Here is a 17845-nt window from a genome sequence, read left to right on the forward strand (position 1 = left end):
TTCGGCTTCGGTAATATTACCATACAGCACCCGAAACCAAACTATATCATTCGTCTCCACTACTCATATTGTGCCAGGTTTTATGGGGATTACACCTGCAACTTTTATATCTTGAGAAGATGTCACTGAAATAGCAGCCAAGTCATTGACCACGCCATGCCACAAGTTGCAATCAAACTTGAAGAGCTCAGCATATTATTAATGCATCCTCAGAGGGTGGTAACGAAGCCGGCAAAATATTCTCGAACACTGCTCGCCTCGTCAAGTTGCGTTGCATACCCTAGGATCCCATCAGGTCGAATACTGATGACTGCACCGTTGCTATCAGCCACCGTATAGGCAGCATGGGCCGAGCCCTCTGGGTCATAGTAAAGTCGACCGATTGTCGGAATACTGAACCTTTGGTCTCCTCCAGCAGCTCTCTGAGCAACCACAGTTATAGACCGAACCATGCTGCGAGGAAGGCACTTGCTAAGCTGTTTCAATGTCTCCACAGCATGGGAGAGCTTTTGCTTAGTCTTCTCGGGATTTCCAGCCAGGAGAAGAATTGTCCAAGCACCAACGTTCGGCATCAGGTGGAGCAATCGAATCGGTAGTCGTGATCCAGGAGCATATACCAAAGCATCTGGAGCTCTCCAGCCCGCTGACATCGCTGTCGCCAAGGAAGGCTTGTTGATGACACTCTTGTCATAGTGAACTCCTAATCCGATACAAAAATCAATTGTATCATCGAAGACCTTGGCAAATAGCTCATTCGAGCTTAATGATAGATCCTTGTACCTGTTAGGGACGGTCCCTGAGATGGTAGCCGAGAAATCCTTGTCAAGGTTGACTAGATATTGCGCTACAGCACGCCGCTCTGTATCATAACTGCGAAGCACATCGATACTATACCAACCTTTCACGATGCCGCCGAGCTTCCAGGCTAGGTTCACTGCATCATGAACGCCCGTGTTCATGCCCTGTGCTGTACCAGATGAGTGTGTATGACAGGCGTCTCCTGCTAGTAACACTCGGTCGTTGTTATAAAAGCACTCTGCTGCGCGCTGGTTGATCCTGTGGTGGGAGTTAGAAAGGAACCTGGGGACTTGGAATAAAGACCTACCCATATAGAGTCCACCAGTCAATGGTTTCAAATTCCAATGAAAAAGGTTCCATGGACTTGACAGCTTCCACCTTCGCATCCTCAAGTGTAAGCTTATCCCCGTATTTAGCGAGCAATTCTTGTGTCATGGCAAATCCGATCCGCTTCACGCCATGATCTAACTGAACCCATAGCACATTCCCGTGGCTTTTGGATTCGATGGAAGCGAAGCCAATATCAGCATCGGGCATATCAGTCTTGAAGCGCCCATCGATTCGTACCCATCTGAAATTTGTGTGATCGCCTTCAAATGAAATGCCAGCGAGGCGTCTCACAAGTGAGTGACTGCCATCCGCGCCAACGATGAATTTACTAACAAGCAATATCAGCATGAGTCTCTTCAAACCAACTGCAAAATAGCGGACTGCCCACATACCTTCTCACCGTCAAACTCCTACCAGAGCTAACCTCCGTTACATTTGAGACGACTTTATAATTGTCATCACAAGCCTCCTCGACGTCGAAGCCATCTAGTCTCCATCCGATGTACGGCTCGCCTCCAAGCGCTACATATGCATCTTGTATCACCCCTTCCGAGTACTTCTGACGAATATTCAGACAGTAGTCCAGGAACGTGCCACGCATATGCTGGTACATAATTTCCCAGCCTCGGGCTGTCACCCGCTTGCCATCCCTGTAAGTCACACTATCGCGGGCCACGTAACCGATTTGGTTCAGATCATCTAATACGCCCAATTGGTCCAGCAACTCAAGCGTGCGCGGATGGAGAGTTGTTGCGCGACCATACATGGCTTGTTCAGCTTTGTCATGTTGCTCTGTGCGGAGAAAATAACGAGGCTTAGTCTCTTGGGAAAATCCAGAAGAGGGAAGAAATTGGAGTTTCTACCAACGAGTAAGGTGTTCACACCCTGTCTAGCAAGTGCATACGCAGTAAGCAAGCCAGTAGGCCCGCCACCGCTAATGAACACGTCTGTTTTCCTGGTCTCGGTCATGGACGCTAGAAATGTTCCAGTAGTATGTGACAAGAGGAAAAGGGGACGTCAATGGATATAAGCAATGCGCTCGTGGCAGAGTAGGTTACTTTGAACTCGGGCACTGACTGTGCGGATTCCTAAAAGTGTATAGTGTCAGCTAAGTGTTGCACAGGGAAAGCGTTTCAAACCCCTCACACATGGCCTTGTCATGTGCGGGGTTTATGCAAGATCGCCTTGGAGATCGGCGTTTTCTAAATGAAGGACCATGTAACTTTATAACTCTAGACCATGTTCCATGGTTTATCCGACAAGTGATTCCCTGGCAGATGGGAATAGATTGTTTTCCATCATGGTAATAAACTAGGCCATAGATGTCGAGTTCCTAGGAAGTCCTGTATGTTGGCCAGGTGGCTCTCTCTTCTTTGCTATTTTCTATTCACTTTTCAATAGGCTGAATTTCATCATGATCTGGCGAATTTCAGAAGAATGATGGCGCTGCCAACCAAAGGTCATCCCATAGCATCTCCATCAGGGAGCTATTCACATCATCTCCACTCCAGAGAGAGTCCAATGCCTCAGAGAATTGAGTATCCATAGCGCCTTGGCAGGCACCATCGCTAATCTCTGATCCAGCGAGACTGTAAAAGAATTTCGGTGCTTTCGATGAAACAACATCTTGACCCAATTGTCGGTCTATATTTTGAGGCGCAGGCTTCTCGGTATGCACAGTAATTTCGTGTCCCTGGTCGTCAAGCACTTCAGATAGACTCTTCCGCAGATTGGCGGCGCAATTTCTTGCGGTGTTGCTGTACGAGCTCATGTTTTCTAAACAGTCACAGCAGCTCTTCCAAGCATTGCCCAGGACTGGGTGGGAAAATCTAGACGTCATAACAGGGGATGCCTGTGCCAGTATAAGAACAACGCCAGCCGTAAAAGCATCTAGGGATTTTATTCAGTGGCCGCCGCTTCATACTCGTCATGGGGAGCACATACAAAAGACATTGTACCACCACACACTTGCCAGTTCAGTCGTCGAAATTTCATTCATAAGATGCGACAGCTCGATCGCAGTCTCGACACATGACGTCGAGCAGCTGATACTGAAATCCACGGCTATTCTGCTTTTCAACGGTACTTGTTGGTGTCGAGGGTAGCCGCCCGCTTGACGCGGCGGCAGATTGTCACGGCAGAATTTGACAAATGTAGGACGAAGAAGCAAAATCCTCAGATGAAGAAATCTGGGGCAATGTTCAGTGACGTATCATCAAACGATTCGCAGCAGTACTCACCTTCCCTTCAACAGGCTGCTTTCACGACGGAATGGTCCAGCCACATCAGCGGGCTGCTGTGCATCACGCCATTGTAGAGACGCTGGAAGACTTGATTCAAATTCCAGAAGCTCCTCATCTAAACTGAGCAAGGTCTGTGCTAACTCATTCTCGGACTTTGGCCGTTCTGACTGATCAGGAGACCCCCTGTCCTCCCAAGGCTCATAGACCTCATATAGTATCTTTCTGAGTATCTTGTATAACTGTAGAGTTCTGACATAGAACTCAGCTTTTGAAAGCGTGCCCGCTGGTGATTGACAGGTTGCTGTGGTCGAATCGAGAAGTTCATCATCGATAGCTTCTGGAAGAGGTACTGCGGAAGAATGAGTCATGGGAGGACGACCCAGCATCATGCTACTTGCACTTGGGGTTTTGTCAGTAATATGAACGTTCATAATCCGATGCACTCACAGATCAAGCATTACACATCCATGCCAGACACGCCTTCTCATCTGTATTTGGGCCGGTGTCCTAGGTCTATCGGCCTTAAGAGAATGCATTCCGAGAGATTGTGCGATTCTGCAAGCAAGGCCGATTATATTCCAGCATCTTGATGGAGATTCGCCTCCTTGCAAGTATTGCGACGTCAATAGTAAGGTTTGTACTAGGGCTAAATCACCTTTGTCAAGTGACATCACATTCAATAGTCGCTGCGAACGCTGAAAGAACTCCTCCGCTGTAGCTTGCCGTGCTGAATGATCTAATTTAGAAAAGTGGCATCCAAGAGCAAATATTATGTTCAATGCGCAATGAAACAGTGCCGGGGGCACGTAGGCATCTCCTAAGCCCAGTCCGGACGAGATGGTTTCTGTGTCTGTTTCCGTATCTGGCGTCCATAAGCGCCTATAAGCGCGAAGAAAGTTTGGTTTATGAACATATGGATACAGACTGTGGATTTTATCGAAATAGAAGTTTAAAAGATAGTCAGCCAGTTGTCGTGGTGGTAGATCGTAGGCTTTGACACTCAGACTATTATCAGCCACTGGGGGTATTGAAATTGATGGCGTGCCAAAAGTCGCACGCGGAACCGGATATGTCGACCTCCCTGGTTCAGGCTCTTTTGTTGCAGAATCTTGGATCTGTTTTAAAAAAGACGCGACCGATGAATCACCAAAGAACTCGTCCTCGCTCTCTGACAAGCCGAAGTGTCCGTCGGGGGTTATGCCCATTGCGGTGATTCGGCTTTGGCTTCCTCTGGAACTCCGGAAGCCCGAGGCTTGCCTTGTTCTAAGATTAGAGGCATTGTGTCCGTCATTGCGGGCATTTTGAGAGAAAGAAGTAGGATCATCCTCTGTGCGTGCTTGCAAAGGCATGCTCTGAGAGTCGGTGGTATCATTATTCAGATCACGTCGATGACTGACACCATTTGATGTACTCTGTTCAACTCTGGGATCACTCCAAGCAAGTGGGTTTCCAGAAGTAGGAATGTGGGTGGCTCTTGCAGACGCAGCTCGGTCAACGGTGTGTAACCGGTGTATATACCTAAAGAAGTAGTTGGCTCGAGGTTCTGTCCATTATACGCACAGCAGAGTCTTACTGGTTATCTTGAGCTTTCCTGACACTTTCCACGGGATAAGAGCACGAGGTCTCTCGTCGCTTGCATGGGCCACAGCTGGGCTCAATGCCGTCGCAGCGAATTTTTCGGGTACGACATGGTAGACAGGCGAGCGCGATCTTCCTTCTTTTTCTGTATTGCTGAGACTAGTCTTAAGTTAGAAGAGCGATGCTTCCACTTTGTGTAGAAGCAGGTACGTACGTACCATGCTGTATTTGAGCAAGCAAATAGAAGCGCGGCGTGCCCTGTCGGCAAGACCTATGGAGAACAAGTATAAACCGCTGAGCTAAGCTAATGTGTATTTGTTGTAGTTATACAGGCAGAAGATGCTGAGTGTTGTGACACGCAAGCGAGTCGGACGACTTTGTTCTAGTATGTCCCGCTGGATACCCCAGATAAGCGGGGCGAACCGCCTCCAGACGGGGTAGCGTGACCGCTGCCCTTGCGAAGAAGAACCGCCTCTCTCAACATTCGTCGTCCCTGAAATATATTCATAAAGTGCTACGGGAATTATATTTGTAGTTACTTCACACATTCTCTGGAACAATTGGAATAGAGTGAGATTAATACATAGTGAGGAGATTGCTTGGCGAAGGAACAATGGCTTGAAGCATCGTACTCAGGATATTCGTCGACGTCACGGCATAGAGAATACCCTCGCTTTATGAACTTTGTTTCCCAATTTCTTGCTAATAATGTATGGATGGTCACTTTGCTAGGCTTTGGCTAGCTTCATTACTCTCATTTTCCGAAGTTTCCCTCATATTGAAGCTAAAAGGAAGAATCTCACCCCATGGGGTGTTATTCGACTGTATCGGAGGTGTATCGGTAGCAGTATCGGATACCGTACCGGATGCTGTATCGGCAGGTGTTATCATGCGTTGTGCCGAGAGCAGCTTCTTCTAACATCAATACCCCATTGATCGACGCTCCCTACCGGCGTTACAAAGGTATTTTCCATGATTATCTGTCCAAACGGGATTGTCAGAAGTTGATTATGCATTTATTTTTCGGCATAACCATTGTGTTCGGGTTGTGGGCCAGGACGCTGATGGGGAGCCTGATGCTACACTCGCTTTCGTCTGTCACTGGATCATTTGGCAAAGTCACACATTTCGACCAGTCCAGGAAAATAACATTGACCCTATCATAGCCAACTACAACTCTACGGTCATTCATCAAGAACCAAAATATCTGCGTCATAAATTAAGAGGCAGCGCAGAAAGGCCACCTTGATGCTTTATCTTATTACATACATTATAACACCACCCGTCTTTATGGTACATCATCAGAAAGACCACAATCTCCAAAGTATATGTTTCCCAGCCAAAATCATATTATCGAATACAAGGGAGAGAAAAGAATATGGTCAAAAGACACGACCTACTCCTTCTTACCAGCGGCCTTGTCATCCTCCGACTCACTCCAATCCAGTAGCTCCATAAGCTGTTCCTCAGAGAGATTGTGTGTCCGGCTCTCAGCCTCCTTCTCCAGGTTCTTCATGTACTTCTTCTGCCTCTTCCGAGCGTTCTTTCCCCACTCAGGGACGCCGCTCGCCGTCGCGAAGTCCTCTCCATCTTCAATCTCATCGTCCGTGTTCTCCACTTCTCCGAGGACTCGACCAGCTCCGGCGCCGCCACGAAGCTCATTAGCTGACATCTTCGCCTTCTTACCATCCTTCTTGGCCTTTTCCTTCTCCAACTGCTTCTTGCGGTCTCGGTCGTGCATGAACTTGAAGAAACGCTCGATGTATGGCCGGATGAGAAGGTAGCCGATCACAGACAGAATGACCTTCGTCCAGCGGTTGATGCTCACATCGGCGAAGGAGGCATAGAGGTTTCCGAAGAATCGGGTAAAGATGGTCTCAAAGAAGCTGTAGAGTTGACCGAAAAAGTCGTTGAGAGCGTCAGCGGCAACTTCGCCGGGATCGCGGGTTGCCATTTTGGATGATATGTTTTGTTTTCAGGTCTGAAGTGACCGTGTGTCCGAATGTTGCTGGGTTGCGTAGAGGGGAAGTCGCCGGCTTTGGCCGGAAGATAGTGGACGTTTTGTTGGGAAGCTTGGTCGTGGGGTTTTGGGGGCCCAGGAGGCAACTCGCGGATTGGGGCTGGTGAATTGATTGCAGGGCAATTATTTTGCCTGACAGACTGACGCGATAAGAGTAAGGAGAAGTCCCTGGTTCGGTGAACAGGCGTGGAACTTAATGGACAGTAGAGAAGAATTCCGAATGTGGAAATGGGTCGTTCGGGTCTAGCGTCATTCCGCGTTCGGAGTTATGGATTCTCCGGGAGGGGTTGAGAAGCCAATCACGACTGATCTCGATTTGTATGTACGCTCAACGCGTCTTCTGGGACACGAGCATCGCGCGTCGAAGACTGCTGGATCGATCAACGATAGATCCCATCCTATCGCCACGGATAAAAGCCTGTTTCGCAACGTCTATCAATTTTGCCATATATCAAGCTTCTTGCTTTTCTGATAGCCTCGATAGACAATGGAGCAGAACGAAGAAGTTAATCTTGAAGAGGTAAGTATTATACATCATCCATAGCATATATGGCACACAGTAACAAATCGTCTTGCAGCGCTTGAAATCTGCTCTCTGGTTATCGATTGGAAAGATCGTGGATGAAGAGACCATCAAGCTTGGTGTCAACGCCACCCCTCAGTTTATCGGAGCTTTGACTGAAATGGTCTGGGCCCAAATCGGTAGGTTCAATATGTACACCACCAATTCGCAGACGATTCTTTGTGCCGTTCACTCATTGCATGGTGGCTTTCGTCATGTATCGATCACTGTAACCTGTAGCTGACTAAGGATGATGAGCAGAGACGGTCAGCCAGGATCTGGAGTCATTTGCTAAGTAAGCCAGATCCCTAAGCCTAAATTACCAATTAGCAGGGCCTGGTTACCTTGTTTTGATGTGGTCGTGACCTCCCAGGGGCGATCTGGATAAGGATATGCTTGACCTTGGTTCCCGGCTAACACTCGGCATTTCCTATTTAGGCATGCCGGGCGCTCAACAGTCAATGTCGCAGATGTGATGCTACTTGCACGCCGTAACGAAGGACTGGAGTCTATTTTGCGAGCATTTGTTGAGCAACAGCGTGAAGAAGAAGCTTGACTGGTCGGGATAAATCCCCGCGTTTGAGCCTTACGCAGCTTCACGCAGCTTTGCGACTAAAGTGTGGCAGCGGGAGCAGATAAGGCGGCTGCCCATCGCTACCATTCAAAATTGCCGCTACCTTTATTCTAGAAGCCTGCGCCCAGTGCTGCTGATCGCTTTAGACTGACAAGTGCTGGACACCAATGATAAAACGACCTGGTTGCCCCGTTTCGTGTGACAGCTGCGGGACTGGATATTACTCAGTGTCATGTGTCGGATTGCCGGATATATGACGCCACTGCCTAGCACCCCACAAAGTGAAGAATCGAGCTTCACTCCCCAGACGCCATCTCAAGCCACGCCCTTCTGATTCTTGGCCGCTTGCAGTTGAGCCACTTCTCAGCAAATACTTGAACCTGAATTAGCGCCACTCAATTCCAGCAAATCACAAATTGCTAGCTGGAGCACTATTTTTATACGCAGGCCAATAGCATGGCGTCGCGCAGGAGAATGCAACATCATGGATGTTGTAATGGTTGTCAAAGGAACGAGATGCAAATGAACCAATCAAACTCGACGGTCACTCCATACATCATGATCTGTCAAACCTAATTCAAACGAGCAGCTTATAGTACGATAGATCTATGATCTCGGGTGATCATGATCAACGTCATAAAAACGTCTAGGATACTGTTCGCCCTTATCTACTTTATACCATTTAGCTCTCATATATAGGATAATTGAAGCTTTGGATCCCCTCAGGCTATACACTGCTAGTAATCATATTTCTATCGAATGACTACAGAATATACATATTTCACCATTGTCGAGGACATCAGAATTCGTCCGCAAAAATGTTGAACACTGCAACCGACTCTGTCAACACTTATCGAACAACCCTTAAAACCACGCCTGTCATGAAGGCAGCGCGCTTCCACGGTCGCGGCGACATCAGGGTTGAGGAAATTGAAGAACCCACATGCGGCAAAGGGCAGGTGAAGGTGCGCTTCACGCACATAACAATTACAATGCATGCGCTGACAGATCTACTCATAGATGCGACCATCATTCGTTGGGATCTGTGGCAGTGGTAAGTTCGCGATCGATTTCTGTGTCGAAGACCCCCAGACTTACTCTCAAAAGATATCCATGAATACTCCGGAGGCCCTGTTCTAGTTCCAGAAAAGCCACACGCAATCACAGGAACCAGCCTGCCAGTAACACTCGGTCACGAGTTCAGCGGAATCGTCGAAGAAGTCGGAGAAGGCGTGACCCATATCTCTCCGGGACAACGAGCGGTTGTGCGACCGACCATTTTCGATCGAGAATGCACGCCATGCAAGCAGGGCTATGAACACTGTTGCGAGAAGATCGGTTTCATCGGGCTATCGGGTACGTACATATCCCTACAACATACGGTGTACATGCAGACTTATATACTAATCAATTTGGTAGGCTACGGTGGTGGATTGGCGAAATACATCGTAGCACCCGCAGAACATTTCTATACAATTCCCGACAATGTATCCCTCGAAGCAGCAGCACTGGTCGAACCGTTGGCAGTAGCCTGGCACGCCGTGAACATATCTCCATTCAAGCCAATTGATAACGTCTTGGTGCTCGGGGGCGGACCTGTCGGTATTGGGATCATCCAGGTGCTTGAACTACAGGGGGCGAAGAACATCATGGTTGCGGAGTTGACAGAGAATAGGAAGCGGTTCGCTTCTAATTACGGTGCAACACATATCCTGGATCCGCGAGAGGTAGACGTCGCCGCAAAAGTACGCGAGTTGACCGACGGCGTGGGTGCGGATGTTGTTTTTGATACGGCTGGTGTGGAGGTGGCTTTAAACGGAGCCATCGCTGCATGTCGAACACATGGGACGATAGTAAACATTGCTGTGTGGGAGAAGCGGCCAGCTATCCGAGTCAACGAATTGATGTATAGTGAAGTCAACTATACGGGGTCAGCACTGTACGATGAGAGTGCGTTCCGGGAAGTCATTCGAGCACTTAGCTATGGTGAGTTTCGTCTCTTACTTGTTCCCGTTGGCTTTTCTAATAACTTTCTAGGGCAATTGAAACCCGAGAAGATGGTTACGTCGAAAATCAAGCTTGATGAAGTTGTGGAGAAAGGTTTCCAGGCCCTGGTAGACGATCGCGACTCTCATTGCAAGATATTGGTCGATGTGCAGGCTTAAGAGACTTTGAAACCACGTATAATTCCTAATGTAACATTTCCTAATGATCCCTGTATCCTATTCCTTAGGTATTGTTAAAGACTTATTGCTTTGTATTTCTGTAGAATTGTAGAATGGTACGGTTGGTGCCTCGATATTCATCAGCGTAGTTTAACTAGTTGAGCAACTAGAGTACGCCAATACCTTTGAAGTGATGCCAGATAAATATACCGTTAGTGCACATGCCCACCGCAGAGCCATCCGCCCAGGCCTAACATCGATATTAGGCAATACTCTACGATTCTTTACCAATTATTACCATGATAAACGATTTTTAGCCAAAGTCACCTGTTGAATAACCTTTAACCATCTAGATCACTCACCATAGTGAGCGTGGGCTTTGTGAGATGAAACGAGCTGATGGCACGTCCATCCGCAAGATTGTTGACTCCACTTTGTCGTTAGCTTATTTAGCCAATGCAAAGAGACCTTTTCAACAAGCGGGTCCCATAGCTCAGTTGGTTAGAGCGTGACGCTAATAACGTCAAAGTCGAGGGTTCGAGCCCCTCTGGGACCATCTTTTTGCATTTTTGATTACATCTTACTTTCTCTTTTTTTCTTTTTTCCCACCCAATACATAACTAACGTCTTCAGACTGTGCTTCTGAATCATGCTGTTCGTCGTCATCCCCGGGCACAAATACCAAACAACTATTTGTGGTTATTCATTATTCTGGCGGCGGTATGAAAGGACACTGATCAATCATAACAAACTCTCCAGTCGTTCAGAGAGCGGCTTTGATTTTATTGAATGCAGGCCTGAACTGTATCTATGAGTGAGAGAGAAAATGTGTGAGATGATTGAGGAATGTGTTAGAAAGATCCAAACATTCGTACCGGCCACCCGCTGGTATGAGTGTTGATGAAGCCTTTCGGGGTATATAAGCGCACTACATTTCAAAGGAACTACCGATTGGGGGGGAATATATCAACGAGGAGGATGTCGCTGGAAAGTGAGTAGTGCTTGATCATCTTTCCACAGACTGTCATTTACGATCATTCCTATGGCCTATCACAGTATTCAATCGCCAGCCCCAGGAATATGGACGGTAAGGACAGCAGTCGCTATGATGCTACACAGGGATTGTACAGATATAAATGTCCTAACCCATGAGGCAGAGGTTAGTGTTTATTCCTCGGTTGCTATTGACATGTATTGAATGTATGACCGAGGATACTGGGCATTTACATTCAGTGGCTAGACCATCACCGAGAACAGATAGAGCACGGAGACACTGTCTATGGAACAAATGTACTACCATGAGGTCAGGAGAAGAATTCGCTGCCCCTGCCGTCTACGTTAATGAGACGACCAAAACAATTACACCTGTTGATAAGGTACATTTCCAAAGGTGCCGAACACTCATCACCTTAATCCCATTCTAGCCCCAGAGTGGGAGACCGAGGCCTACTGGTTTTATTTCTATCTGCCAGTTGTCCAAAGCTAGGCTGGCTGCATGAGTTGCTAGGCCATGCAATTGAGGAACACGAGCTGGCCAGTTTCGCAGTATCGTAGAACGTTCCACACTACCATCCCATGTACTAGTATAGTAACTGGTTGTAAATGGAATTCGAAGTCTCAAGTTCCCAACCCAATGAGGTTTATCCTCAACCCACCAAGAAGCTAGATTCTTCTCTTGATATTCCCGTGTAAAGAAGGGCTATATATATATGTATATGCCTTTAGGTCCCATAGAGATCGAATAATATCGATTGTGGCCAATAACATGTAGGTACGATCGACTGAATGTTGACTCGTAGTTAGTCATGACTGGGTTAGCATCACGCAGGTACACCCCCAAGAACATCAATTTATTGCTTTACCTGTAATAATTGGTCAATTAGTAGTAAGTAAGTCAATCAATTGAATAACCTGATGAGACAGACACATGTTCAACATGAAAAACTTGCAAAAAGATATGGTCCCAGAGGGGCTCGAACCCTCGACTTTGACGTTATTAGCGTCACGCTCTAACCAACTGAGCTATGGGACCCGCTTGTTGAATGAGCGGGAAAGTTAGCACTACATAACCCAAGGAGTTGACTAACATTCCCAAAGCTGCGTCTGATAGAATAAGACAACAGTTAATATAGTAATCACTCACCTTCCTTGTCAATGGAAGAAGCAGGTTGCTCATTTACAAGCCAAGCGTATCCAAAACACACAGATGGACGCATACTAAAGTCACACTAATTCCATTAATAGTCAACATCGAGTACTGAATGTCTAGACCACTGGTCACCGGCTACCAATACTCTCTTAAAGTTCATTCTCCGCACTTTTCTATAAGATTGGAGCGTCAGTCTGACTCCTAGCTAGTAGCTAGGGTCAGGTGTATGTTATTCATCTACAACTAGACTTGGTTGATGGTCAGTGGTAGTCCTATTTCACATTCTAACTGTTGATGGTCAGACAAGCTCCCGTGCTCTAGCTGCGCCGAGCTCATTCTCTACATGATATGTTACACCGTTGGATGAAGTGGAAATCTCAAATAGGAACAGGAAAATGAAGCTCGTTTCTAACCGTGCAGCATAGGGGGCGCTTGTGTAGCATTTGGACCAAGATAGCTGCTGCTTCTTTACCTGAAGTCGACGAGTTCGAGGAAGAAATTAGACCAAGGTCATCAAGTGAAAGCTTGAAGAATTAACTCAACTATTAGTACTTCACTAAAGATGCCATTTGACCACAGAACCAAAAGTAGAATAGCCTTTCCACTTTCTCACTAAAATCTAATATCCACATATATCAGAGGCTTGCCTTCTGATTCTATCTTCTTAGCTTCTATTAGACAACAAGCTAAGCCTCTGGTGCTACTTGCTGTGTCTCTGTAAATTGGTACTTGCTAAACTGACGCGTGGGTAGCTTCTGCTGAAACATGAAATCCAGCTCCTCAAACGTTCGACCTTTAGTCTCCGGCAGGAAGAAGTAGCACCAGAGTGTATCCAAAACTCCGATGCCAGCAAATAGGAATCCCAGCTTGCCGCCCCAGTTGGCACCAGTAGTGTCCATTGCATAGGGAATGGCGACAGCAAATATGACAGACCATATCACCACAGTGACATTGGACAGGGCTATAGTGACACCTCTCAGGTTAACGGCGGACACCTCGGACATGACGGTGAAGCACAGTGGTCCCACCGACATGTCGTAGACGAGGTTGCATATCACCATGAGGGCGGACATAGCCCACACAGGTCCCGAATTGTGCTGGGGCACAACGGCCAGAATCCCGACGAGAAGTAGGAGCAAGGCGATCACGGTAGAGCCCCACAGGTAGATGGTGCGCCGACCGGCGTATGAGATGAGAATGTAGGAGGCTAGTGTCCCAACAAAGCCCATGCATGTCAGCCCCACATTCATTGAGAAAGCATCCGACGTATCCAGACCAGCATTCTCGAAAAAGTAAACGGCATAATTTATGAATAAGATATTACCACAGAGGGCTTGAATATTGAAAGCCTGACAGGAGATAATAGTGCGCCGTAGATTTGTACCGCGAAAGCAGTCGAGAATGCTGGCCTTAGTCCTAGAGCTCTCTTCTAAGCGGAGAGTCTCTTGAATATGAGCGAGGTATGCGTCCACGTCAACTTCGGATGTCGTCAAACGCTGGATAGATTTTCGCGCTTGCTCTGGTCGACCCTTCTTGCAGAGCCAGTAAGGAGGAGTCGGACAGAAGTATATGAGCGAAAGGATGAAGACAGGCAGAGCCCATTGTGAAGCGAACGGGATCTTATAAGCCCACTTGCTATCCATCGTGCTGGTCCCCTTGAGTAGTCCCGATGCCACTAGTTGACCAATGACATAGGACAGGTTTATGACGGCAGCGAGGACACCGCGAGCTGCAACGGGAGCAACTTCACTAACATAGGCATTGGCGAGGACAGGGTAGACGCCCGTAATGAATCCGTTGAGTAGCTCGCCAACGAAGAGAAGAGCTGGGCCTTCGCTGAAGAACTGAAAGAAGATGGACCCGATCGAGCCGATTGAAGCTGCAGCGAGGGTCATGCGCGGACCATACTTGTCATAGGCAATGCCTGCCACCAGCGAGCCAGGCACACTGCCCACGTATGATGCATAATTGAAGGCAGACAGCCAAGAGGGAGCAACCGCATATTGACCGTCCATCAACCTGCCATATGTGCGAACAAATGGGGTTAGCCCCACCAGACTTCCAATCAAAGCGCCATCAAAGCCACACAGAATGACTGCCAGGTTGACAAAGCAAGACCAGAGCAAGGCTGGACGGTAGAACTGGCACGCCTTCCAGAATCCGAGACTGTGCTCGAATCTGGTGTGGGCCAGGGATCTTTCTGCATCATTGGTTCGTTCAGCCCCAGTCTCTTCAACGTTACTAGGTAATTGTCTGACGATTTCATCCGGAACCCCCAACTTCTTTCTATTCCCCTCTAAAGACATGACTGATCAGATTCAATGATACAAAAAAAGGACCAAAGGGCAATATTTCGCCTAGAAAGTCAATCACACACCTTCTGGACGCAAGCCCCTACTTTATAGTTGAGTCTTGCTTTGTTTATCGGTTTGCTATGTCTTGAATTTACAGACCTGCAGGGTCCAAGACACTGTGAGGAGCAGCAGCACGGCAGATAACGAGTCAAGTGCCAACTGGAGTCCTCCTGACTATCAGGATTAAAGAAGGATGAAGGAATAGAGGAAGGTCCAAGCAGCCGACGGTAAACCTCAGGCCAGCGATTGGTCGGGTCACCTGCCGCCACCACCGGCCATTCCCAACTGGGAAGGCGTATCACTTTAGTCGGGAGGAGTTGCTTATCAGTGCGTTCATCCAAATGTATCTTTGCTCTGCAAACTATATAGGTGACCCCTCTCGCTTCTGGAAGCAGTGCAGTAAGTGTTACAGTCTGATCCCCAGTTTTCTTCTCTGTTTCCTCACTACGATTCCAACTGAAAACGCCACCATGGTAACCCCGCAGCTGGTTCGGATTACACTTTCGGACGAGGAACGCGCTACCAAGAAGCTCTCTTCTCATAACCTCCAAGCAGCTCTTGAAGGCCTTCATCGAGATGGCGTTTGTGTTATCACCAATGGCGTTGACCCTGCCCATCTCGACAAACTGAACGAGCGCATGGTCCCTGAGGCCAAAACTCTATATGCCAACCCGCAAACCCACCGCAACTTTGGCTCCCGCACAGGAAATATCCAGCAAGAGCCAGTCGTCGACCCGAACTACATGTTTGAGGATGTCATTGCAAACCCCTGGGCAACTGCTATCACCGAATGCATGCTGGGGCCAAACCCACACCTACGTTTCTATAGCGCCAACACGGCCTTCAAAGCCGAGGACCGGCAACCAGTGCATGTCGACGTGCACTTTGACTTTCCCAAGATCCCGTTTGGACTATGTATCAATGTAAATCTGGTGGCAACCTCCCCGGAGAATGGCGCCACCGAGCTCTGGCCTGGTAGCCACCGGGACGCCGATCCTCGGGACAGTGACGACACGGGTGTGATTCCGGAGATCGTTGAGGCTCGCCGCAAGATATCTCCCCCAGTGCAGCCATCTCTACCGAAGGGAGCTATCATTATTCGGGACTTCCGGCTGTGGCATGCAGGCATGCCGAACCGCACAGATGACCCGCGTGTTATGCTCGTCACGATTCATTTCCCGGCGTGGTACCGTTCAGACTTGAAGGTCATACTACCTCGGAGCTTACAAGGGAAGGTAAACTGGGGCCATTTGGTGCCGTGCGTTGAGTGGGTCGATGAGAATTATGACTATCTGAAAGGTCGGCATGACCATGATTTTACACTGCAGCCATAGAAAGCAGAGGCCGTCCAGTTGTCAATTGAAGTCAACTTGAGAGTACAAATGGTAAATGAGCCGAATAGTATAAGTATATATTTGTGACAGTATCGTTCCATGATGAATAGGAGATATATGAGTAGCGGACAAGACTGACTTGGACAGGTAGAGTATCTACAAACATATGAAAATAGAAAAGAATAATACTAGATGACACAGAAAGAGAATACAGGGAATCCTAATAGAAAGAGTATGTGCAACCCAGCCGGGGTGATTGCCTGAGGCCTCCAAGTTTGCTCGGCTGGGCTCCGATTGGATGATATCGAAGTCATGCTCCACGCAGCAACGGCAGCCAATCAGGCCTGTTCCAGATTGCCGCGCGGGTTGCCAAGAGCGGGTGATCTCAGCGAGGCTGCCCCATCTTATATTACCAGACAAGCCACCTCTGTCATCTCCCATCGAGGTACCAACCGATTAGTATCAGGCAACACTTCTAGAAAGAAAAAAAAAGCGTCGAAAATGGCGCGCACGCTGGCCGAGGACGACGCCATCCCCAACGGCTGGCGGACTCGCCAACCAGGCTGGACCATCTGGCTGCTTATATCAACCATCCGAGTCTCACTAGTGTCTCTACTCCTTGGCATTTACTACATAATACCCTCTTTCAGACAGAGTCCGACATGGACATATCGCCAAGCATTCACCACCCGTTTCACAAAGCTAGCCATGACCATCATTCGCGAGCTCGGCTACGCGCAGTCCCTGAGCCTAGAGTCAAGAAAGCTGGGCAGTCGATGGGTCCTCATGAACCCAGCCCCGGAAGACTCGTATCGCGGTGCTTTCACAAGCGACACTATCAAACCTGAAACCATCGGCGGGACATGGTATCCCTCTCCTCCACCTAAGACCTTGCCACCAATCATCGACATCAAGGACGATGATCAAGAGCAAGAAACAGATGACGAGAAGAGCCTCGTCATCCTATCATTCCACGGCAGCGCATTCCTCTGGCTAACTGGCCGGCCCGATGACTCCGGCTTCACAGCCGACCTACTCAACGAGAAGCTGGGTACAGGTACCCGGTCGCTGTGGGTGCAGTACCGGCTAGCAGGTGGCAACAATCCAACCCCTTACCCGGGGCCCATGCAAGACGCCATGACCTCATATCTCTACCTTGTTCGAGAACTGAACATCTCGCCGTCCCGCATCGTGCTCGTCGGCGACTCATCCGGAGCTACCATGGTCATGGCTCTATTGCGCCACCTCGCCTCGTTCCAGCAGGAGAGCGGCCATGAGCTTGCAGAGCTGCCACCGCCTCGGGCGTGCCTTCTGTTCTCACCCTCGTTGGAGTACAGCTTCGAGGGTGACTCGCAGGCTGTCAACGCCCATCGGAATCAGCGGACTGACTACTGTGATGGGGAGATGGCCGCGTGGGGAGCGCGTGCGTTTGCTCCGCCGGAGTCAGTCCGTCTGGATGATCCGTACCTGTCGCCGGCGCTGCATCCCTTTGCGACGCCTGTTCCGATCTTCGCGCAGGTCGGGGGTGCTGAAATGCTGTGTGATAGTGTCAGGGGGTTTGCGGATGCGATGCGGGCTGTCCCGGGCAATAATGTCGAGTACCTGGAAATGCCAGGCTTGCCGCATGATATCTATATGATGGGACATATTCTTGGGTGGCAGGAGGAGCAGGAGGAGATGATAGAGGCAGCTGCGCGGTTTGTTGGTGGAGTCTAGCTTTTCTCTCATTTTTGTGTTT

The 17845-nt window shown here is 48.6% G+C and overlaps 7 protein-coding genes and 2 non-coding genes across 9 annotated transcripts; 4 read left to right on the forward strand and 5 right to left on the reverse strand.

Annotated features, from left to right (window-relative positions):
- Nucleotides 1-209: 209 nt before the first annotated feature.
- Nucleotides 210-2100, reverse strand: BO79DRAFT_268744 (pentachlorophenol 4-monooxygenase; the record flags this gene model as incomplete). Its single annotated transcript, XM_025687135.1, has 4 exons — nt 210-1056; nt 1106-1456; nt 1521-1920; nt 1992-2100. Coding segments are annotated over 4 exons (1707 nt in total), but the record flags the coding sequence as incomplete, so codon positions are not given.
- A 457-nt stretch (nt 2101-2557) lies between these two features.
- BO79DRAFT_288352 (fungal specific transcription factor domain-containing protein) lies at nt 2558-4720 on the reverse strand (the record flags this gene model as incomplete). The annotated part of the gene is made up of 4 exons (XM_025688672.1): nt 2558-3018; nt 3073-3317; nt 3369-3770; nt 3819-4720. 4 exons carry the CDS (start codon nt 4718-4720, stop codon nt 2558-2560), a joined length of 2010 nt encoding a protein of 669 aa, XP_025538466.1.
- Nucleotides 4721-6206: 1486 nt separating this feature from the next.
- Nucleotides 6207-7156, reverse strand: BO79DRAFT_209695 (uncharacterized protein). Its single transcript, XM_025682649.1, has one exon. It carries the CDS (start codon nt 6901-6903, stop codon nt 6346-6348), a length of 558 nt encoding a protein of 185 aa, XP_025538467.1. The 5' UTR covers nt 6904-7156; the 3' UTR covers nt 6207-6345.
- A 300-nt stretch (nt 7157-7456) lies between these two features.
- BO79DRAFT_229542 (CENP-S family protein) lies at nt 7457-8087 on the forward strand (the record flags this gene model as incomplete). The annotated part of the gene is made up of 4 exons (XM_025684046.1): nt 7457-7489; nt 7548-7671; nt 7793-7826; nt 7970-8087. 4 exons carry the CDS (start codon nt 7457-7459, stop codon nt 8085-8087), a joined length of 309 nt encoding a protein of 102 aa, XP_025538468.1.
- Nucleotides 8088-8923: 836 nt separating this feature from the next.
- BO79DRAFT_268748 (uncharacterized protein) lies at nt 8924-10270 on the forward strand (the record flags this gene model as incomplete). Its single annotated transcript, XM_025687136.1, has 5 exons — nt 8924-9070; nt 9126-9159; nt 9213-9461; nt 9525-10091; nt 10143-10270. 5 exons carry the CDS (start codon nt 8924-8926, stop codon nt 10268-10270), a joined length of 1125 nt encoding a protein of 374 aa, XP_025538469.1.
- Nucleotides 10271-10752: 482 nt separating this feature from the next.
- Nucleotides 10753-10826, forward strand: BO79DRAFT_t154. Its single transcript has one exon. It is a non-coding gene; the product is annotated as a tRNA-Ile (tRNA).
- Nucleotides 10827-12228: 1402 nt separating this feature from the next.
- On the reverse strand, nt 12229-12302 carry BO79DRAFT_t158. Its single transcript has one exon. It is a non-coding gene; the product is annotated as a tRNA-Ile (tRNA).
- An 803-nt stretch (nt 12303-13105) lies between these two features.
- BO79DRAFT_268750 (MFS alpha-glucoside transporter) lies at nt 13106-14725 on the reverse strand (the record flags this gene model as incomplete). The annotated part of the gene is made up of 1 exon (XM_025687137.1): nt 13106-14725. The coding sequence occupies one exon, from the start codon at nt 14723-14725 to the stop codon at nt 13106-13108; it is 1620 nt and encodes a 539-aa protein (XP_025538470.1).
- A 518-nt stretch (nt 14726-15243) lies between these two features.
- BO79DRAFT_246170 (alpha/beta-hydrolase) lies at nt 15244-17823 on the forward strand (the record flags this gene model as incomplete). The annotated part of the gene is made up of 3 exons (XM_025685539.1): nt 15244-16008; nt 16309-16339; nt 16382-17823. 3 exons carry the CDS (start codon nt 15244-15246, stop codon nt 17821-17823), a joined length of 2238 nt encoding a protein of 745 aa, XP_025538471.1.
- Nucleotides 17824-17845: the final 22 nt, after the last annotated feature.

Source organism: Aspergillus costaricaensis (genome assembly GCF_003184835.1).
Source record: "Aspergillus costaricaensis CBS 115574 unplaced genomic scaffold BO79scaffold_20, whole genome shotgun sequence".
Classification (NCBI taxonomy): domain Eukaryota; kingdom Fungi; phylum Ascomycota; class Eurotiomycetes; order Eurotiales; family Aspergillaceae; genus Aspergillus; species Aspergillus costaricensis.